This window comes from Erinaceus europaeus, chromosome 9 (genome assembly GCF_950295315.1).
Source record: "Erinaceus europaeus chromosome 9, mEriEur2.1, whole genome shotgun sequence".
Classification (NCBI taxonomy): Eukaryota; Metazoa; Chordata; class Mammalia; order Eulipotyphla; family Erinaceidae; genus Erinaceus; species Erinaceus europaeus.
In genome coordinates, this window is record NC_080170.1 from 112,595,366 (window position 1) to 112,618,745 (window position 23,380).

General features: G+C 42.3%; 1 protein-coding gene across 1 annotated transcript; it reads right to left on the reverse strand.

Annotated features, from left to right (window-relative positions):
* Positions 1–987: 987 nt before the first annotated feature.
* Positions 988–22,809, reverse strand: MRPL39 (mitochondrial ribosomal protein L39). The gene is made up of 10 exons (XM_007519799.3): positions 22,658–22,809; positions 21,159–21,365; positions 18,551–18,690; positions 17,211–17,310; positions 15,124–15,191; positions 12,068–12,180; positions 9,130–9,195; positions 7,857–8,010; positions 6,230–6,277; positions 988–1,091 (listed from the first exon to the last, which is right to left on the reverse strand). Exons 1-10 carry the CDS (start codon positions 22,719–22,721, stop codon positions 1,041–1,043), a joined length of 1,011 nt encoding a protein of 336 aa, XP_007519861.2. The 5' UTR covers positions 22,722–22,809; the 3' UTR covers positions 988–1,040.
* Between the last annotated feature and the right edge of the window lie 571 nt (positions 22,810–23,380).

The following is a 23,380-nucleotide window of genomic DNA, read 5'->3' on the forward strand; positions in this document are numbered from 1 at the left end:
GTCAGAAATGTATTCCTACAAAGTTCATTATTTTGTAGTGTAGAATAGCACCAACGTACATGAATAGTTACCTGGGTTCAAATTCCAGCTTGGCTATTTGCCAACTCAATGCAGTTTCCTCATTTCCTTGTTTACAGTGTAAATACATTCTCCACAGATTGTTGTTACAACTAAGTAATAAACAGTTGCATGTGATAGGTTCAGTACAATGGCCAGCAAAGAGGAAATACTCAATTAGTGTAGTGAGTTCTTAATAATCTATTTATCCACAAATGTATAGCATTTTACACAAGGATGTTACTGAGCCATCTGAAATAGCCAAAATAAAGGGGGCGGAAGGGGTTGTGGGGAGATAACTGATGCCATTCTATTGATGTTTTTAAGAGAGTATAACATTTACATTTTTACATAGATGTTTATACAGATAGCAAAAAAAAAAAAAAGACGGTAGTGTAGCGGGTTAAGCGCACATGGCGCAAAGCACAAGGACCTGATTAAGGATCTCGGTTCAAGCCCCCGGCTCCCTACCTGCAGGGGCATCGCTTCACAGGTGGTGAAGCAGGTATGCAGGTGTCTTTCTCTCCTCCTCTCTCCATTTTTCTGTCCTAACAATGACGACATCAATAACGATAATAATTACAACAACAATGAAAAACAACAAGGACAACAAAAGGGAAAATAAATAAAAAATTAAAAAAAGAAGTGAGAAAGGTAGGCATGTCAGAGTGGTACTTCTGGGTAGGGGTAGATAGAATAGTGGTTATGCAAAGAGCCTCTCATGCTTGAGGCTCTGAAATCCCAGGTTCAATCCCATGTACCACTACGAACCAGCGCTGAGTAGTGCTCTGGGGGGAAAAATGGTGCTACTTCTGGGTAAATTTCTATTGTAAATCACATCAATTATATTCTCTAGAGAAAGGAAAAGTAAATGCTGGTATAAATCTTAGGGAGGAAAAGAAAATCTTTATAAACACACGCACACACACCTTATATAGAAAAGTTTATTTTAAATTTACTATACATATTTAAATCCTGGGAAGTTACTGGGCTGATGCATTTTCCTCTTTAGGCTGAGTCCGATCTTCAGTTACCTGTAAAGACACGAATAACTTTATATTTCTAGTAAACACTTTTGCTCTGCACCCACCACTGCAAACCACTCCACGTTCTTTATGACCCTTGGGCCTTCTCCGTCAACAGTGAGACTACAAAGTAGAGGAAAACCTGCAAGGCTAAGTTCCCAATATCAACTATCAAATAAAGCGCAGCAATGCCATTAAAAGTACAATCTGGGGGACCAGGGGGTGGCCCTCCTGGTTAAGCACACACACTACAGCACATGAGGCCCTGGTCCCCACCTGCAGGGAGAAAGCTTCACAAGTGCTGAAGCAGGGCTGCAGGTGTCTCTCTGTCTCTCTCCCTCTCTCAGCCTCTTCCCCTCCCAATTTCTCTCTCTATCCAATAGTAAAAATAAATTATTTTTTTTTAAAAAAAGTATAATCTGAGGCACAGACACAGACGACTGTACTTTTTTTCTTTTTAAATTTTTTTTATTATCTTTATTTATTGGATAGAGACAGCCAGAAATCGAGAGGGAAGGAGGAGATAGAGCGGGAGAGAGACAGAGCGACACCTGCAGCCCTGCTTCACCACTTGCAAAGCTTTGCCCCTGCAGGTGGGGACTGGGGGCTCAAACCTGGGTCCTTGTGCGCTGTAACATGTGCGCTCAACCAGGTGCGCCACCACCTGGTCCCGACTGTCTTTTCATTTATAAAATGAAACTGTCAGGGTAAGAAAAATACCAGCGGTGCTGTAGCAAGGTCTTCTAAATCAATCTATTTTATTCAGAGCTATCATTGTGTTTTGAACATAAAGCATTTTTAAATTTATTTATTTGATCCCCATGCCATGCTGGGGATCAAACTCAGAGCCTCATGCTGATAAGTTCAACACTTCCTTTTTTTAAAAAAATATTTATTTTATTTATTTATTCCCTTTTGTTGCCCTTGTTGTTTCATTGTTGTAGTTATTATTGTTGGATAGGACAGAGAGAAATGGAGAGAGGAGGGGAAGACAGAGAGGAGGAGAGAAAGATAGACACCTGCAGACCTGCTTCACCGCCTGTGAAGCGACGCCCCTGCAGGTGCGGAGCCGGGGTTCGAACCGGGATCCTTATGCCGGTCCTTGTGCTTTGTGCCACCTGCGCATAACCCGCTGTGCTACAGCCCGACTCCCGAGTTTAACACTTCCTATCTACTTTGCCACTGAACACAGTATACTCCAGGATTAGTGGGAAAAGACAAGTGTATAGACCTGTACCATCACGAGGTGATCTCATCCTTGTGTGGCTGTCAGACTATCGTTTTACAAGCACAGATGACCAGTTGGCACAGCCCAGTAAATACCCACACTGTGTAGCCACACGATAGCTCGCCGAGACCTCCCGTCACAGACATGGTCATCGCTGACTGCAACTCTGCTAAACAGCGCATGAAGAGTATCTTCTGTTTCTATTTGTCATGTAGACACACCAGACAACCAGGGCTCAGGTTGCACTGCTCAACCTATTCATCCTTAAACCTGCCCTGCTGCTTTTTGTTTTTTTTTCTTTCTTCCAGGGTTATTGCTGGGGCTCAGTACCTGTACTTCAAATCCACTGCTCCTGTGGCTGTTTTTTTCATTTTTTTTTAATAGGACAGAGAGAACTTGAGAGAGGAAGGGGAGACAGAGAGGGAGAGAGAAAAACAGACACCTGCGGACCTGCTTCACTGCTTGTGAAGTGACCTCCCCGCCTGCAGGTGGGGAGCTGGGGTCTCGAACTGGGATCCATGCACGGATCCTTTCATTTAGTACTGTGTGCTTAACCAGGTACATCACCACCCCGGACTCCCCTGCAGCTCCTTCAGTGAAGGGCTCGACCAATCTGCACTGGCTTTGTTGTAAAGAATCCGTCATCTTTTAAGATGTAGATTTTATCCCTCATCTGTTGACTATCGATCTAGTAACTTTCACGGCATTTTCACTACCATAACCCAAATCAACAATTTATTATTTCCTATCCCACATAGCTGAGCAGCTGTATTCTATACTGGGAATAATGGGTCAATTTCTTGTCGAAATCCTCCCATCAGGGTCCTAACGTTCAGAAGAAAGCAAACTGCACATCACGGAAGACAAGTTTCTGATACTCTGTTTGCTACAAACGTCTCTGGCCTCCTCGCCACCGACCCCACATGGCTTGCACACTGGGAAGCACCTTATGTCCTCCCTGCTCCTCACAACTCCTTGCCTCTAGGCAAGACAGCCTCCAACCCACTCTTCAGCAAGTTCTCTTCCTGGCCTGCTTCTAGGCATCCTACCAGTCAGCTTATCAGGGGGTGAGTGGGCAGGACTCAGTGCAAGATGGCGGAGGGCATAAACTGATGTGGAAGTGGTAGGCAGACATCTACCAGGGAAAAGAAGAAATTGTCCTTGCATGACAACTGTCTTGGTAATCATTATTTCCCCAACAAAACACGTTTGAGAGAGAGAGAGATACCAACTCCTGTAAACTTCCCATCCCCGACATCAGCACCCCTCCCGTTTTGTCCGCAGGCCACAGTCTCACACACAGAACTCAACTGTCTACTCATGAGTCTGGGTTTTCCACTAAGATACTGGGTTGCTGGGGAAGTCATATCATATTTGTCTATTCAAAATGGGTCATGATTTTCTAATAACCCACTTCCTTGAAGGCAGCAAGTAAGTTTTCTTCTTCTTTTTTTTGCCAGCAGGATTATTGCTGGGGCTTGAATTGGTGGCCAATTTTCCTTTATTTTTAAATCTTTCCCCTTCCTATTATTCTTGATAGGACAGAGAGAAGCTGAGGAGGGAAGAGAGATAGAGAGGAAGGAGAAAGACAGACACCTACAGACCTGCTTTACTGCTTGTGAAGCCTTCCCCCTGCAGGTGGGGAGTGGGGCTCAAGCCCTGGTCCTTCCGCATGCCAATGTGTGCGCTTAACTGGGTGTGCGCCACCTGGCTGTCTTGTTCCTTCTATACCTACAGTTCCTGGCATATGGCCAACACTCAGGTAAGATCTGTCTTAGCTGAATTTATTGATTTATTTATGACCTCTAATCTACTCCCATTGGACCAGATAATGGACTGTGCAAAGAAACTGAACCAGAACAAAAGTTTCAAAAACTAGTCACAGATTTCTAGTATATATTCTAGGTTACTGTATCTATGGTTTTCCTGCATGTGCCTGTCCTTTAAAGTGTTCAGCTGGGAGCTAGGTGGTGGTGCACCTGGCTGGGTGCACACATTACAGTGCTCAAAGAACCAGGTTCAAGCCCCTGGTTCCCATCTGCAGGGGCCTCTCTTTTACTCTCTCCCTTTACCTCACCCTCTCCTCTCAATTTCTGTCTCTATGCTAAATAAGTAAATATAAAGTATACAGCTATTATTGTTTATTAAATTTCCTCAAGTCATTTCTTATATATACACCAAGTCCTCCAAGTCATCTAATACTGCTGGATATTATGACTTTCAGTGAAATGATAGAAAAATGAAACCAAGTCCTCAAATAATGTAAGTTCTTTCAACATCAGCTGGGCATGTCTCTCTCATTGTTTCATTGAACAACTTTGAATGAAATTATGTTACTTGCTGTATTTCTGATTTCTTACATGTAAAATGATCATTATGATTGACTAGTGTTATTTCATCCATTCCACTAAACTTCCTTCTCATGAGAAAGTTACAAAAGCTCAACTCTTAGTACCTAAATAATAATCCTCTGTAAGTATACTAATAAACTGGCTTTTACACCATCATAAAAAAAAAAAAAAGGAAATATGGATAAACAGAAGGAAAAACTAAAAACAGTCTAGAAAAAAAGAACTGTCAGAAAGAAAGAAACAAACTTGAGTTGGCAGTGTCAGCTATGCTGGATATACGGAAGTGCAGATCCTAAAAAATTCTCTCTACATAACAGAATGTAACTAGGTGAGGTGACTCATGTGTTGACTTAGTTCAGTGATGACTTTGCAATCAATGCATCTATCAAATCATGACAGACAGGCCTTAAATCTGCACATTATATGTCAGATCTAATAAAGCTGGGACAAAAGGTAATGCATGTAGCTTCAAAAAAAACAAAAAGAATATCACATATACATGATTGTCACATGCTTTTTAAGTTTGATTAGAGCGGGAAATTAGAATAATTACGAAGGGGCGATGAAGCCAGATGATACAGCTCAGCAGTCAACCTTGGCAGAAGAGAAATGCTGAGTCTTTGAAAGAGCGACTCAGAATAGTCATGATCGAGATGTAGAATCATTGCTGCCTCTGGAATCGAGACACTAATGACAGAATAAGCCCAAACCGTAAGTATTCACATTGAATTTTCCGACACATTTGTACAAAGTCACGCACTTTCTCTTTCCTCCTCCCTGGTGACCCAGGACAGAAGAACTGCTCTTCCCTTCTTTAGAGTGCTCCCCACCTCCCCATATGCATTCTGAGATGTGTAAGTAACGAACCCTGTGACTTTGCTTTCTTTATATGAGTGTGGTGAAACTGTCTTCAATCTAAAGGCCACAGGTTTTCACTCCCCCAAAGTGGGAGTCTGCTTGCTGAGGGTGCTGACTACCTGCTGACACCCTCAGGGTGCTGGGGTCTCCCCTTCAGCAGGGTATAACTTGCTCATCCTTCTAGGGGCTGGGGAGACTGTGCAGATGTCACATGCCAGACTTTTATGCCCGAAGCACCAGCAGTCACAGGTTCAATTCTTGGCACCTCCCTACCCCAGAGATATGTAATACTCTGGGTTTTGTCTATTTGCATTTGACCATCACCATCCCCACTCAATCCCCTACCCCATCTATCTCAGGAAAATAAGTCAAATCTTCAAAAAATAATTCACCTAACACATAATCTTACCAAAAAAGTGTAAGATCTAATTAACACCATTAATAACCACCACTGCGATACTCCTATTTCCCTTCAGATTCTACAGTACCAGCTCTACAGTAACACAAGAACAAGATAACTCATTACTAAATTACCACTTTCCTTTTGCCAAAATGCTACTGGAGGCAACAGCTACAACACTTTAGCTATCGAGATAGCTAATTGCTTTTTTATTTCCTCTTTTCTTCTTTCTGTTGCTTAATTTCAACTTCAATTTGTTCATGGAGGAATATTTACTAGCTGTCAAAAGCACTCAGCAGTAAACACTTACCATTTTACGAGATCTTTCCAACAATTTACTCCATATTGCATGATGTGCCTTGAGGAAAAAGGAAAAGAAAAGCTTATTATGAAATAAGTACAGTGGCCGACTTAAAGTGAAGAGGGCTAAGTCAGGTTTCCTATGAGAGAACACATAAAGTCAGGCCTTGTTGTTGAGACATGCAACTGAAACTATAAATGAATTTACTATGAACCTATCAGAGTGGCAAAACAAACTAACAAACACAACCAATAAAACAAAAAACAGTATCAGCAAATGCTGAGAGAACTTGGAAAATGGAATGCTTACGTATCGCAGGAAAGAGTGTAAAATGGTATAGTTACTCTCAAACTCTTAAAAAAAAACAACAAAACCTAAATATTGGGAGTCGGGCGGTAGTGCAGCGGGTTAAGTGCACGTGGCGCAAAGCACAAGGACCAAGTAAGGAATCTGGTTCGAGCCCCCGGCTCCCCACCTGCAGGGGAGTCTCTTCACAGGCGGTGAAGCAGGTCTGCAGGTGTCTTTCTCTCTCTCCCTCCTGTCTTCCCGTTCTTTCTCCATTTCTCTCTGTCCTATCCAACAGCGACATTAATAACAACAACAATAATAACTACAACAGTAAAACAACAAGGGCAACAAAAGGGAATAAATAAATAAATATTTAAAAAGCAAAACCTAAATATTTACCTACATGATGGCTTAGTGATTATACTTCTGAACGTCTATCCCAGAAAAATGAAATGACAGATTCATGGACATCCACGCACAAACGTTTAAACAGCATATTCACAGCAGTGAAAAACTACAAACAATCCACACATCTTCTGACAAGTGAGTGGTCAGAGAAATTTGGTACAGGCACACCAAGGAATACTATTTCAGCAACAACAAGGTACAATCTAGGGATACACATAACAACTCGGGTGAGTTTTCAGAGAATTATGTTAAATGGGGGAAAAAATCATTTATCTTCTCAGTCATAACCTGGAGAACTGATTAGCAGTTGCCAGGGATCAGGACGTAAGGGGAGCACAGAGACATGGATACGGGAGGGGATTCATAAATAAGCTGTCAAGTAAAAGATCCCTGTGCAGGAATTATTCAGTATGTTCACTTTGTCAGTCGCTATATTTTGGCTATGATACTGTGCTATAATCCTGCAAAATATTACCACTGGAGAAACAGGATAAGGGTACTGTAGAGGTCTCTCTAGTACTTGTTATAGCTGCAAATGTAATTATCCCCAAGTCAAAAGCTCAACTTTAAATAAAGAAAAGATTAGATAGGAGCAGGGGCAAAGCAGAAAACAGTAAACTCTGGTCATAAATAGACCGTGAAGACCAAGACGAGTAGTCCAAAAGTCATGTCAAATGGCCTCCAGAACATCTTTGCAAGTGCACTCCACTATTCCTGAATGAACCCACCTTCACATTAGTTTGAAAAATCAAAAATATTATCGCAATTTAATTTTTTCAAGTAATGTTTCTTTAGTGCATTGTGTTCATGTTAGGCAAAAAAGCCCGAGTGTGATACTAATATTAGGGAAGATTAAAGTGTCTACATTCAAACTGATTTCAAAATCAAGATGAGATTCACATCCACACACAAACTGGTTGAGACGAAACTTTAAACTTACTTTTAAGTGAACAGGTAAAGAGAGACCCTGGAATCTCCGTATAAGATTTGGCTGTGTGGCTTGAAGATTATGAACTGCTGACACTTCGAACTGGAAACAAATACTTGTTCTTGGAATAAGAGGGCCTTCACTCACATCGATGAAGTCACCAAACCTGATTTGATTTTTTAAAAGGAAACAAATATTTCTCTAAGCAAACAAAACCTCAGAATCAAATCATTTGCAATACTTTGGGAGAAAAAAAAAAAACCTACTCATTCTCTCTACTGTGACAACTCTATACAAGAACTTCCTGTGTGGGTCAATTCAGCCTCTAATAGAACCTGACATCATGATCTTAAAAAAAAAAAGCAGCTAAGACTTACAAAACTGAGGGTCCTGGCTGAGTGCACACATTACAGTGCACAAGGACCTGGGTTCAAGCCCCTTGTCCCCACCTGCAAGGAGGAAGCTTCACGAGTGAAGCAGGGCTGCAAGTCTCTCTGTTTCTCTCCCTCTCAGTTACCCCCTCCCTCTCAATTTCTGTCTCTATTCCAAATAAATAATAAAGGTCTTTTCTTAAAAAAAAAAGAAACTTACAAAATTGAAAGTTAAATTTTCCTTTAGTCACTATTGATATAACTTTAATACACTTATTAAACACATCATGCTATCAAGTAGGTTCACTGTCTAACACTGGTAACCTACAGTCTAACAAAAAACTCATTTCAACAGAGTTCAAAATCAATGTGTGAGACAGAGTGTGTTCAGAAATAAAGAGCAACTTTCTAGAGGAAAAAAAGAAAATATTAAGTCTGAGTCAAGAAAATAGGATGAGGAAAAGATACAGGCCACGTAAGCATCATGCACTGTCTCACCTCTTGTGCTTGTGACAGAAAGCATATTCTGATGTAACATACTCTTTCTTACATCATGTGAGAAGTATCGGCCAGTATTCACACTTCTATACACAGAGTCATCATGTATAACACGACAACGAATAGTCACAATTTCAAAAGTAAATTTTAAAAGTTTTAAATAGTGGTTTTCAACTCTTGAAATGCAGAAATAAGAAAAGGGGGGGAGAGAAATAAGGAACAGAAACCACACCTATCCCTGGAGATGCTTTAAAGCTTCCGACTACCATTTTATCAAAGCATCGGGAAAAAGGTAGCAAGAACTGCAAAACCAGGGGCTAATTCATCTTTTTCACAGGTCCCCTACACCCAGATAGTGTTAAAGCAAGCCTGGATTGTCAGTTAAAACAGCAGCCAAGACTTTTATCCTTGCTTACCTGTGAAGCTTGATTTTCCCCTCAGGGTTCTGAGAAGCCTTCTCTTCTATGAAATCTGTTTTGTACCTAAAAAGTAGCAAAATAGTAATTATTATTATGAACTCTATACGTATTTTTAGAAGTGTTCAAAGATACTTTCCTTTTTCTTCCTCTTCTGTTTTCTTTTTTAATATTATTTTTTACATATTTAGTTATTTCTTAGAAACACAGAAATTGAGAGGGAAAGGGCAGACAGAGAGGGACAGACAGAGGGCCACTTGCAGCACTGCTTCACCACTTGCAAAGCTTTCCCCCCTGCAGGTGGGGCTCTGGGGGCTTGAACCCAGGCCCTGGAGCATGGCCACAGGTGTGTTCAACCAGGCACACTACCGCCCAGCCTCTTCAGTCAGTTTTCAAAAGACTGGTTTACACTTGAAGCCTCCCCTTTCTCGCCACTCACTTACTCACTGCCTTCGATCTGGCCAGTCTTATGACACCATAGCACTGATGTCTTCTGCCAACGTCTCTCCTCAGAACTCCTAGCAGGGATTTTTTCCCCCCATCCTTATTTCCACTGTTCACTGCTACTTCTCAAACTGCTCTTTTCCAGCAGCTTCCTTGGCTTGTTATTTTCACTCTCTAGAAGCTCTTCTCTTCTTCTGTTCTTCAAGAGTTCTGTACCAGATCCTCTTTTCACAGTAGGAGTCCCTCCCTGGGCTAACTCCCTGACTGGCACACTCATAGTCATAGTTGCCACTCCCCCTTTTGTTGCCCTTGTTGTTTCATTGTTGTTGGATAGGACAGAGAAATAGAGAGAGGAGGGAAGACAAAGAGGGGGAGAGAACGATAGACAACTGCAGACCTGCTTCACCGCCTGTGAAATGACTCCCCTGCAGGTGGGAAGCTGAGGGCTCGAACCGGGATCCTTAGACCAGTCCTTGTGCTTTGTGCCACATGCGCTTAACCCACCATAGTTGCCATTTAAGACCTTTTAAACCTTTCACATCTGTTTCTAACCCACATAATCTTCTAAAACCATTCACTGTGTATACAAGACCTACTGACAGCAGAGTCTAGCACCAGAGCTATACTTTTGAAAGGCAGATGCCAATTTCAATTTGATTAATATTCAAATGTACTATTACGGTGCACGAGGCCTGTGGCACTTATTTTGGAGAGATGTAAAATTATACCACTGAGATGATAAAAGTTGTATGAAATATATCTCTATAAAAGTAATTCAATGGGGAGTTGGGCTGTAGCGCAGCGGGTTAAGCGCAGGTGGCGCAAAGCACAAGGACCGGCATAAGGATCCCAGTTCGAACCCCGGCTCCCCACATGCAGGAGAGTCGCTTCACAGGCGGTGAAGCAGGTCTGCAGGTGTCTTTCTCTCCCCCTCTCCATTTCTCTCTGTCCTATCCAACAACGACAACAACAATAATAACTACAACAACAACAAAAAAAAAAAACAAGGGCAACAAAAGGGAATAAATAAATAAAATATTTTTAAAAAATTAAAAAAAAAGTAATTCAATGATTTAAATATACATGAAATGTTAGTTTAAGCTCTTTTTTCCCCCCTTTTGTTGCCCTTGTTGTAGCTTCGTTGTGGTTATTATTATTATTGCCCTTGTTGACGCAATTTGTTGTTGGATAGGACAGAGAGAAATGGAGAGAGGAGGGGAAGACAGAGAAGGGGAGAGAAAGAAAGACACCCGCAGACCTGCTTCACCACCTGTGAAGCGACTCCCCTGCAGGTGGGGAGCCGGGGGCTCGAACCGGGATCCTTAACGCCGGTCCCTGCGCTTTGCGCCACATGCGCTTAACCCACTGCACCACCGCCCGACCCCCCAGTTTAAGCTCTTAAACTCAAAGTTTTCTGAGTGAAAAAGAGAACCCCAAGATTTTTTTTTGCACCCAGGGTTATCATTGGGGTTCGGTGCCTGCGCTACGAATCCACTGCTCCTGAAGTTCATCTTTTTTCCACTGTTGTTGCTGCCGTTGCTGCTCTTGGACAGGACAGAGAGAAATTGAGAGAGGAGGGGGAAACAGAGAGAGGGAAAGAAAGCTACACCTGCAGACCTGCTTCACCACTTGTGAAGTGATCCCCCTGTAGGGGAGCCAGGGGCTCGAACTGGGCTCCTTACACTGGTCCTTGCACCTCACTCATTTCATGTGTACTTAACCCAGTGCACTTAGCCCAGCCCCAAGCAAGACTTTGAAAATATTGACCACAAAAGCACATCAAACAGATAATCCCATCCAACAGATAATCCCCATGAAGAAGACAAATACCTGGCTGTATAAATGTTTTATGTCAGTTATTGGCTTCCTATAAGCTTTTGGCATTTTCTCTTTCTCTTCTAATGTAAAAACCGCAAGCGTGAAGAAACACTGCCAAATGCTGAGAAATATGGTTTTCTGTTGTATGTTATCCCTTCCCAATGGAAGGAAAACATACCACTAGGCTGATGGATATAAAGAGGATTAGCACAAGGGCCAGCCATAAGGATCCTGGTTCGAGCCCCCGGCTCCTAACCTGCATGGGGGTCGCTTCCCAAGCAGTGAAGCAGGTCTACAGGTGTCTTATCTTTCTCTCCTCCTCTTTGTCTTTCTCTCCTCTCCATTTCTCTCTGTTCTATTCAAAAACAACAGCTATGACGACAATAACGACTACAACAAGCACAAAAAGGGCAACAAAATGGGGAAAATAGCCTCCAGGCACAGTGGATTCATAGTGCAGGCACCGAGCCCCATAGTAAGACAAATTACCAGGGGAAGGTGGGAGTGTCAGGCTTTTTCTCAAATAGAAACCAAATGGGTCTATTCAGAAGAGAACTTAGGGCAAAAATAAAGTGGTACTGTAGATATCTAATATAAACATTCCTCAAAGCTATATTTTCATCATTTCATGTAACTTGGAGAGGTTGGACCTGTTTTCAAAAACACCAACACTTACTTGTTGTGTTGAAATATTTCTAGTGCCACTTTTGCATTAACATCCAGAGTTTCAAATGGAAGATCTTTATAAATTAAAGAACGAACATCTTTTGTGAAGGAACAAAGGTTCTCCTAAAAATGAAAGTAATACCTGTCAGTAGCAATTTACTAAAGACATTTCCCCAGAAGCGAGGTAAGACAAAAGTGTTTGCTGAACACTGTAAATCTACTAAAGCAAAACCAAGGTTTTTAGAAAAGTTACTAATCTGCAAAAATTGAGTATTTAGATCATAAAATGAAACTTGGTTTACTTATTATTTTTGTTTATAGGACAGAGAGAAATGGAGAGAGGAGGGGAAGACAGAGAGGAGGAGAGACAGACAGACACCTGCAGACCTGCTTCATCGCCTGTGAAGCAACCCCCTGCCAGTGGGGAACCAGGGGCTCGAACTGGGATCCTTTCTCTGGTTCTTGTGCTTTCTGGCATGTGCGCTTAACTCGCTACGCTACTGCCCAGCCCCCAATTTACTTATTCTTAAGATACTAGCTTGTATTATTGAGACAGTCCTAAAAAGTTTAATAAGTATCCCACCCAACTGTTTATACAACCTTATCAATGTGCATTAGAATTATCATGCAGCAGTAAAATACAAAACTGTTTTTGTTCTATGAGTAAAACTAAAGTTTTAAGTTGCATGGTAAAATTTATTACTTATCCTCTACACACCTTACCAATGTTCATTAAAGCTGATGCAACAAGCAGAAATGCAAAGACTGACAAAATATTTTCATTCGATGAGTAAAACTCAAGTTTTTAGATGCATGGGTAAAAATTATTACTTAGGGGGTTCAGGAAATGGAGTAACACCATTGGCATTACCCAAAATATTACATATAGGCAATATCATACATCTCTGTCTAACAGAAATGTAAATTTTATACAATATAAATGATACCCATTGGTCATTTTGAAAGTCTGAAAAATTTAATAAAAACAATGAGCTTTCATACTGCAAATCACTAATATAGATAAGATCAAGCACTGTTATGCAAATCGTTTTTGTAATAAAATTCTTTACGTGAACTTCCGGTTAGACTTTACATAAAATGTTTATTTTTCCATTCATTAAAAAAAAAAAACTTTATTTACTAATGAGACTGAAATACAGAGAAAAATCACAGAGAGATCAGATTACTGCTCAGCTCTGATTTCATGGTGGTATTGGGGATTAAGCTTGGGATCTCAGAGCCTCAGGTATTCAAGTCTTTTGTAGAACCATTATGCTGTTTTCCCAGCTCTATTTCTCTTTCTTTCCTCCCCCCCCCCTTTTTTTTAAATTGCCACTAGGGTTATCACTGGGGCTCAGTGCTGGCACTACAAACCCACTGTTCATGGTGGACTCCATTTTGTTCCCTTTCTATTTTATTGACAGGACAGAGAGATTGAGAAAGGAGGGGGGGACAGAGAGAGATACCTGCAGACCTGCTTCACCACTCATGACGCATCCCTCCTGCGGGTGGGGAGTGGGGGTTTGAACCTGGGTCTTTTGCATGTAATATGTGCACTTAACCAGGTGCATCACCACCCGTCACTCTCCATTCTTAAAAGAATAATTTATCATGTGGCATGTATGAGGCTCCACAATGCATATGAATAAGAAAGACAACAAGAAAACACCACAAATATCCATAAAATAGTGAAGTGATGGTGTGGCTTCTCTCTTATAATCAAAGACAAACCTTTTTTTTTTTTTACCCCCCAATAAACTTCCAAAGCTAGAACTCTAGACTTGCCCTGACTCCAAAAGTCTAGTTGTCCACTAAACTGAAGACGCACCATGCGGCCTGGTGGTAGCAGCCTGCACAGTGCACGTGCCGTCATGTGCAGGGCTCTGCAGGGGGAATGAGTAGCGAAGCAGTGCTGCAAGTTTTGTCTCTCTCCCTCCCTCCCTCCCTCTCTCTCTCTACCAGTAAAACAAAGTGGGGAGAAAAATAAAAAGGCCACTGTGAGTACTGGATTCATCCTGTAGAAACCAACCCCCAGTCATAACCCTGGTGGCAAAAAGGGAAAAAACTATTAAGAGGAAACTATTACCAATTATGATCATAAGGTGACACAGACCTCGAGACAAACAGCCTCTCATGCCTGAGGCTCCAAAGACCCAAGTTCAATCCTATACCACCATAATCTAGAGCTGAACAGTACTCTGGTTAGAAAAAAAGAAAAAAATATATATGCAAGAATCAGGCATTCATTTGCCTATTCTTGCCGATTATAACAAAGTCTAGAGGCTTTCCTTTAGAAGGTCAGCAGCACAAACCACTTAGGTGACCTACGCCATTCTTGTTAGTCAAGTCCTGTTACTACCCAAGTCCCAGACCAACAAGGAAAAAAATCCCTCTTCCTGAAAGAGTCTGTGTAGTCTGTGGCTCTTTAGTTGTTACTATTTAGATAAACTTCATCAAAGTCTGATTCTTTAACTCATCCCAGCTCTCAATGTGACTCTTGAGCATAAGTGGTTCTCATAGTCGGCAACTGGTTAAAATGGTTTAGAACGATGACCTTCCAAGCATGCTCTGAGGATCCAAGGATGTAAGTCTCCAAGATCCCTACTAACACATCAATCAAGATGGTAAAGTGTCTATATTTTATATTTACAGGAGAACAGTGCAAGGAAGCCCTCATTTCAAGAAACGGTCAAGCAGGCAGTAAAACCTGTATACAACTAACCATACTATTGTGAACGCCCTCATTCATATGCCTTTTTTTTTTTTTTAACAAGATCAAGAGAGAAGGGGGGGTATAGGGAGAAAGAGCGACACTGAAACATTGCTGGACTGCTCAGGCTGGGACTTAGGGTTTGAGCCCAGGTCTTTGCACATCATAACTTGTGCACTCTACTGAGTGTGCCACCACCAGGCCACATATTTACCTGTCTGAAAGACAATGAGAAGCCGACAATAAAAACAGACTGTTTTAAGTATCCTCGACATATAGTACCATTCAGTACTAACGTAAGAATCATTCTAACAAAGGTGTTGACTCGAAATGCAAACTCCAAAGAGCACACTTACTTTCGTTGGCATCCACTCATCAAGTCTTTCATCCAGTATGACATCATAGCAGAAGGCTCCAGCTGTTACTGTAAATCCAACCAAAGTGACACTTCGTTAGGAATGACAGTTACTAAATTGTAATGACTGAATACTTAGGCCATAACATGTTAGCAATCTCTCCCACTCTACATATTGTAAAACTATGAAACTGAACTCTCACATTTTGTCAACCAAAATTATTTGTATCTTTCAGACATTCAAGCTTTCTCTAGAGAATATCACCACCACAGAGATTTCAAATAATTACTTGGTACTAAAATTCCAAATGAGCAAGTTATGTAAGGGGGCCGTGTGGTGGTGCATCTGGTTAAGTGCACACATTACAGTGCGCAAGGACCTGGGTTCAAGCCCCCGGTCCCCATTTGTAGGGGAAAAAGGTACATGAATGATGAAGCAGGGCTGCAGGTGTCTGTCTCTTTTTCTCTCTATCTCCCCCACCCCTCCCAATTTCTCTGTCTCTATCCAATAATAAAAATAAAAATATTTAATAAGTGAACAACTCAATATGAAATGATCAATTTGCTTTAAATAACTTTTTTAAAATATTTATTTATTCCCTTTTGTTGTCCTTGTTTTATTGTCGTAGTTAATATTGCTGTTATTGATGTCATGTTGTTGGATAGGACAGAGAGAAATGGAGAGAGGAGGGGAAGACAGAGAGGGGGAGAGAAAGATAGACACTTGCAGACTTGCTTCACCGCTTGTGAAGCCACTCCCCTGCAGGTGAGGAGCTGGGGGCTGGAACCAGGATCCTTATGCCGGTCCTTGCGCTTTGTGCCACCTGCGCTTAACCTGCCTGACTCCCTAGTATTAGTTACTGAGCTTTTCAAATAGTTTTGGCATATGTATCTTTATCTTCCTTTAAAAAAAAAATACAGGGGTGGTTCACCAGATAAAGCACACATGATCATCACTCGTGAGCACCCGGGTTCAAGCCTCTGGCTTCACACCTAGAGAGAGAAAGCTTTCTAAGTGGTGGGGCAGTGCTAGAGGGATCTCTCCTTCTGTCTCTCTATTCCTCCCTCCCTAGCTCTGTTCCCCACCCTCTATCAAAAGTAATGGTCATTGGGAATGGTGGAGTCATGCACTGAGTTCCAGATGTAACTCTGATGGCAAAATAAATAATAACAGAAAACCAAACATATTGCTGTATAATTTCAGTTTTAACAAATAGCAAGGTGTGAAGTCCACCACACACACACACACACACACACACACACACACACACACACACACACACACACACGGTATCCTTCCTTCTTCAGAGTCTTGGTCATTTCCAGTGAAATGCTATCACCAAAACACAGCTTTCTCAAGACATCTATTTATAGTTTCATGTCCTCCTCCTCCACAATTTCGAACTGGACATAGATCGTACAGTGGTAAGAAATACAGACTGAGACAATGCAATTCCATGAAATCCACCTTCCTGAGAAACATTCTTCTTTAATTCTAGTATGCTGAATTACTAACCTTCAGTAAGGATGGGTTTTGCTACCCGTAATAAATTAACTGCATGTATGATGAGACAGTGTAAGATAACATTACAAATATGGGTTGCTTGGATTGGAATGATAGCATAATAGTTATGCAAAAAGACTTTCATAACTGAGACACCACAGGTCCCAGGTTCAGTCCATAGCACCACCATAAGCCAGAGCTGAGCAGTGCTCTAGTAAAAAATAATAAATACAATATAATATAACATAGTATAATATAGTATAGTATAATAGAATATAATATATAGGCAAACTAATTCACCTGGATTGTACACTGCTTTGACATGGGCGTGACCTAGTTTGAGCCTTCCTACTACACTGGAAGAAACTTTGGAGCTGTGGTGTCAGTGTGTGTGTGTGTGTGTGTGTGTGTGTGTGTGTGTGTGTGTGTGTGTGTCTGCCTCTTTCTTTCTGAAAAAGTCAGTTGGGAGTGATAAAAACCCAGCAGTGACAAACATACACACTAAATAAATATGAAACACACCCTGTACAACATCAAAAAACAAATACTGAAGTACAAATACTTTATTTCTATGTATACCTTACCAGGAACTTCTGGAGCTCTGACCAAAGTGACCACATACTCATCTTTGAACGCCCTCTTTATCACACAGCCCATCATCATGGCACATGAACGCCAGTATGCCTAGGAAAAAATACAAGCAGATAGGATGCACGCTAGCATTCACTAGAGGTTTTTTTTTTTTTTTTTTTTTTTTTAATATATATTAGAAACACAGACTGACTCAGGACATGCTTTTGAATTATCTGTTCATCATAAGCAAACAGCCACAGTTACCATCAGGTGGTGATGTCACTTCTTTCTGGCAAGCAAATCTGCAAAAGCATGAAGCACCATCCACTTGGCACTGCCAGCAATGTTCCTGTGCCTCACACTGGATACCGCAAAGTTTATCAACCACCAGTAGTTCTGCTATCACAGTCGCTTTATTTCTAACTCAGCATCAAGTCAGCTGTGGTGTACTGCATTAAAGCAAAGGACTTTGGGAGTCCTGGTCATGATGATGGAAAAGGACCTAAGTTGGGGGTGAGAATGTTTTGCAGACACCCACCATGGGGAAATGAGAAATTGTACTCAGGTGTCAACAATTACACTGTAAACACTTACCCCACCCCCAATAAAATGATGGGGAAAAAGTTAACAAACTTGTGCTAGAGTTAAATAATAAACCAGTGTAAACTTGTATATACCGTGTAAGTATGGAGGGAATTTTTATAAGGAGGAAAAAGTAATGTCTAATACTAAATGAAAAATAACAGAAGTACAGAGCAAGGAGGATAGCAAAGGAGAAGCAACTGATAAACTAGTCTTCTAGCATTTCCAAAGCAAAGTGGAAGAGAAATAAGGAATGGGAAGTGATGGTAAGACAGGTTGGGCTCAGATTATGCAGAGCATGGAAAATTATATCAACAGCTATCAGACAGGTAATTTCTCCTGGGGTATATGATGTGACCTTTAGTCAAGTCACTTAATAAAACTCTTACAGAACTATGTAGGAAACTTTTAGTGTTAAAAAGAGAGCAGAGAGATGTAAACAAGGACTGAAATAATCCGAAGAATATCAGAGTTCAACTCATAGCAAAAGGAATGAAATCACCTGTAATACGAAGGGATCAATAAATATTAATTGAACAAAGATAGGAATGCGAAAGACAAGTCATGTAGCTTTGTTAAAATGAAAGACAGAGAGGCAGGGATGCTGCTGGTGTTGTTGAAACTGTGAAGATGGCTGGCTATCTCACAAGTAAAACACTGATGATCTAGCACAATTCAGCATCTGATCGTGGCCATATCTGTAGGTCTCTAAGTCCATAAAAAGTGAACTAAAAAAAAAACTGGAAGGGGGAAAACTGTAGAGAAATACCTTATTCACTTCTCGTGGATCGTGATCTTTGAAAGTAAGAAACTGAATTTCACAGGACTTGGTGAGAGGCTTATACATGTCCCAAGGCTGTCCATCCACAAGAGCCAGAATGGATTTCTTGCAATACCACTCACTTAAATCTAGGAGTTTAAGATAGATAGAAGGTCTTAATCTAACAAAACTCAAAGTAGAAAGTTCTATGTTTAAGTGTTATATTAAGACCTAAAACAATAGGCAAGATTCAGCAAGCTCCCTTTATGGGACAGTGGGGGTTAAACAATAAAAACTAATAACTGATATACCCAACATACTGTTAGCTGTTAATAAAATTACCTAAATCATGTACAAAAACATTAAGGTTTAGTCTAGCTGGAAATCAGTCATTTATTAAATACTGAAAACAGTATTCCAAGAGCTGTATTTATGGGCTGGGTGGTGGTGCACCTGGTTGAGCACACGTGTTGCAATGTGCAAGGACCTGGGTTCAAGACCCCAGTCCCCACCGAAGTAGGAAAGCTTCATAAGTGGTGAAATAGTGATGCAGGTGTCTCTGTCTCTCTCCCTCTCTATATGCCCCTTCCTCTCAATTTCTGGCTATTTCTTATCAAATAAATAAAGGTAATAAAAAATTCCAGGTATTTGATTATTTACATAAAAAAGAGAATCAATACCAAGAGCTGTATTTAAAATACTTAAAACAGCATAGTGACTGTATTTGAGTATATTCACACACAATTTAGAAGGAAAAGGAAAAATAAACTATACACCCAGTTCAAATATATACCAGAACAAATCAATTTTAGATGAGTTTGGTGTCTTGTTCCTGAATCATCACTTTTTTCCTTAACGTGAACTCTTCAAGGTAAACACTATACTTCCCTGCTCTTAACTATTAATATGAATTCATGTATAAGTCAATCCTCTCTGGTCTGTTCTATATCCCCAGAATGCAACTACAACCTTGATGAGAGACTTAAGAGTTTATTGCTAGTACAGGGTTCCAATAATCAGCCACTGTGTAATCTCCATAAAGGCAGGACCATGCTTATTTTCGTCCACTCCTCAGAAGCTAGCACTAGGTTTGAAGGCACAAGGTACTCAGCAGAAGTTTATAAATGACAAGTCAGAAGCTTCACCTCAATATGTGATATGTATAAACTTCCTTCAGGGACTGTGTTCTGTCTTATCTTCTTCTATATCCCTGTCTTATTACCTCTGATAGTAATAAGTGCTCAGGGGTTAGGTGGTAGCACAGCGGGTTAATCGCACATGGCACGAAGCACAAAGGACAGGCAATTGGATCTGGGTTCGAGCCCCTTGCACCCCACCTGCAGGGAAGTCGCTTCACAGGCGGTGAAGCAGGTCTGCAGGTCTCTATCTTTCTCCCTCTCTGTCTTCCCCATCTCTCTCCATTCCTCTCTGTCCTATCCAACAATAACAACAACGATAACTACAACAACAATAAAAAAAAAAAAAACAAGGGCGGGTGGAGGGTAGATAGCATAGTGGTTATGCAAACAGACTCTTATGCCTGAGGCTCCAAAGTCCCTGGTTCAATCCCCCCACACCACCATAAGCCAGAGCTGAACAGTGCTCTGATAAGAAAAAAAAAAAAAGGGCAACAAAAGGGAAAATAACCAATAAAAAAAAAATTACATTTATTTCTGAGGTTTTCAAATTGAAATGTTACCAGTTTCATCAAAATTATCATGACAGTATTTTGATCAGATGCAAAGGCCCAGTTCTTATCACACTCATAACAAATCACACATGGCACAGTTAGCTGGTATGCAAAGTTTTCTTACCCCAATTCATTTGCCACTGCGCCTTTCTGTTCTACACACTCAACATTTCCATGCAGATACAAACAGAAAGGTAAAAAAGAAGGAAGTGGTGAAGAGATCACTGATTTTAAGTCAGGCCACCAAGATTCAGAAAGGAAATGAAGGCAAAAGGGGGAAAAAAAAAATCTGGTCATCTGAAGCTGGAACAGTCCTTTTATCCAATGGCCTCTCATGAAACTAGCATGTCACAGTGCTAAGAGGAGAGGTACACTACAAGCAGGGCTTTTCAGGTGTTTTCACCAGCTAACATTAAAAAATATATACATACATATATATATATATAATTTTTTAAAAATATTTATTCCCTCTTGTTGCCCTTGTTATATGGTTATTGTAGTTATTGTTGTTGTCATTGCTGGATAGGACAGAGAGAAATGGAGAGAGGAGGGGAAGACAGAGAGGAGGAGAGAAAGACAGACACCTGCAGACCTGCTTCACCACCTGTGAAGTGACTCCCCTGCAGGTGGGAGCCGGGGGCTCCAACTGGAATCCTTATGCTGGTCCTTGTGCTTTGCGCCACAAGCGCTTAACCCACTGTGCTACTGCCTGACTCCCCCAAACACTAATTCTAATGCGCTGAACTACTGACAGCTTCTAGGCAAGTTCCCTGAGCAACCTGTGCGTTAGTCGTCAACAGTATAAGATGCTAGATAAAAGGAGGATTTCTGGGAAGATCAACGATCGCTTACAGTATCTTGTCTCATCTGCACCAGTTCAAAAGCTAATGGAAAAGAGTCGAAACTGTGTCCTGACGTGCTACTTACGCATTGCACAGCTGTGAGGAGTCGAAATGCTCTTATTCATCACAAACACGGCGCCAGGGTCTGTTTTCCCAACGTGTTTCACTTCAATCTTTTCCGTTCGAGGAGTTAAGGACAACTGCCTGTCTTTCTCTTTATTGAAGAGGTCATTCTGCAATTCGATCAATTCGGCTGGTGACAGCTGAGATGCTGGCAATGTTGCTATAAACCCTATTAAGAAGACACAAGAAACAGGATGACTGCACAAATAAATAACATACTCCAATTACCCAACCCAATCCCATTCCCCAAAGCGAACTGATATCCTTAAACAAGAATTAGGAGGCGGACTGGGGAGATGACATAATAGTTCTGCAAGGGAGTCAGGCGGTAGAGCAGTGGGTTAAACACAGGTGGCGCTAAATGCAGGGACAGACTAAGGATCCCAGTTCGAGCCCCCGGCTCTCCACCTGCAGGGAAGTCGCTTCACAGGCGGTGAAGCAGGTCTGCAGGTGTCTATCTTTCTCTCCTCCTCTCTGTCTTCCCTTCCTCTCTCCATTTCTCTCTGTCCTATATAATAACGATGACATCTATTGATTTACTATTGTCAACAATAATAAAAAACAAGGACAACAAAAAGGAAAATAAATAAGTAAACAAGATAGTTCTGCAAAAGGCTTTCAGGCCAGAGGCACCAAGATCTCAGGTTCTGTCCCCAGCACCACCCTAAGCCAGAGCTGAGCCAAGAAAAGAAGAATTCGGAGGCAACAGACCATGAAGTGAATTTTCCAAAATGTGCAAGACAATTAGTTCAGACCAACGCTTTCTACTTAACAATAATTAAAATGCCAACGAAGGCTTAGCTCTTTCTCTCTGCTCTCTCCACACCAGAGATCTATCTACCTCCCACCATTTTTCGGGTCTGTGATTTGCAACGGAGAGGAGCACAACCAAGTGAAAGGCGGACCCTTTAGAAGTCACTGGGAAAGTAAAACAACAGTCGTCCTTGCAAAGTGTCTTTCAAAAAGACCCCGTTAGGTTTCCAGAATGGGGGCCAGGAAAAGTTCCAGAAGCGCTTGGAGGTCCAGCTTCAAAATGATCAGACATTGCAGGAGAGAAAACGTTGCAATGACTTTCCAAACCCCAGATGAAGCGGAAGCGGCGGGGCAGGTCAGGACTGAAAGTTGTCTATGGAGTTTTATAAAAACGTGTCTGCATCCAGGGAGTGCGACTTTCAGGAGGCTCCTCCGTCTCTCCAGCTGCCCGGGCCCAGCGCTCTCCAAGCCCAGGAGCCCGCGGTCGCTGCTCCGAGGCCCCCGGGTCATTGCTCCCGAGCCCCCCGATCGCTGTCCACCCCCCCATCGCCGTCCCGGGCCCGGAAGTGGAGTCACCCCCCGAGGGGACTGGGAGCCCTTCCCCACCTCACGCCCCATGGGACCTGCCAGGACGCTCCTCGACCCCCGATCTCGCAGGCTCCGTCCGCTAAAGCCTCGCTCCCCTCCCCACGGGATGCGGTAACTCACTCGAGTTCCTCCCGCCGTGCACAACGGCGCGGCACAGCCGCAGCCCCCACGTCCCCGACGCCATGACCGCCCTCTTCCGCGGCTACTGGAGAGTCGGTGGCGCACAGGTCCGGTTCTTTTTCCTCCCCTCCGGAAACCCTGAGCGCACAACCGGGTTCCCTGAGACAATTCGGTTCCGGAGCAGTGGGGAGGGACTCGGGCGGCGCACCACCACTAGGGGGCGTGTTCCCACCTCGCTGGGAATTAGTCACCCGGGGTCGGGATTTAGGGGCTGGGGGTGGGGGTGGGGGTGGCGATGGGACAGGGTGGCGGAGGAGTGCTGGGACCCTGCAAGTCGTGGGGTCTGCAGGGAGATGGGCGCTTCTCTGGTGACAGAGCCCCGCACACGCCATCACCGTCCTCCCTCTACGGGTTCGAGTCCGCCCTATTGGAGAATATGCGGAGAGAAATGGCGGAGGCGGAGCTCCCGGTGCATCTGCTTTCGGGGTCGACTTCACTCACCAGTCCGGCGGTGGTGGGACTTTGGGTTGGCTGTTCATTGCACTTACTCGCATTGCAATGGATTTTGCAATCCAGAGAGCTCTTCACCAGTCACCTGTATCCATTAGAGAGTAAGCCCATAGTGGAGGTAGATAGCAAAATGGTTAGGCAAAGACACTCAGGACTGAGGCTTCAAAGTAGTAGGTTCAATCCCCCGCACCACCTTAAGCCTAAACTGAGTGC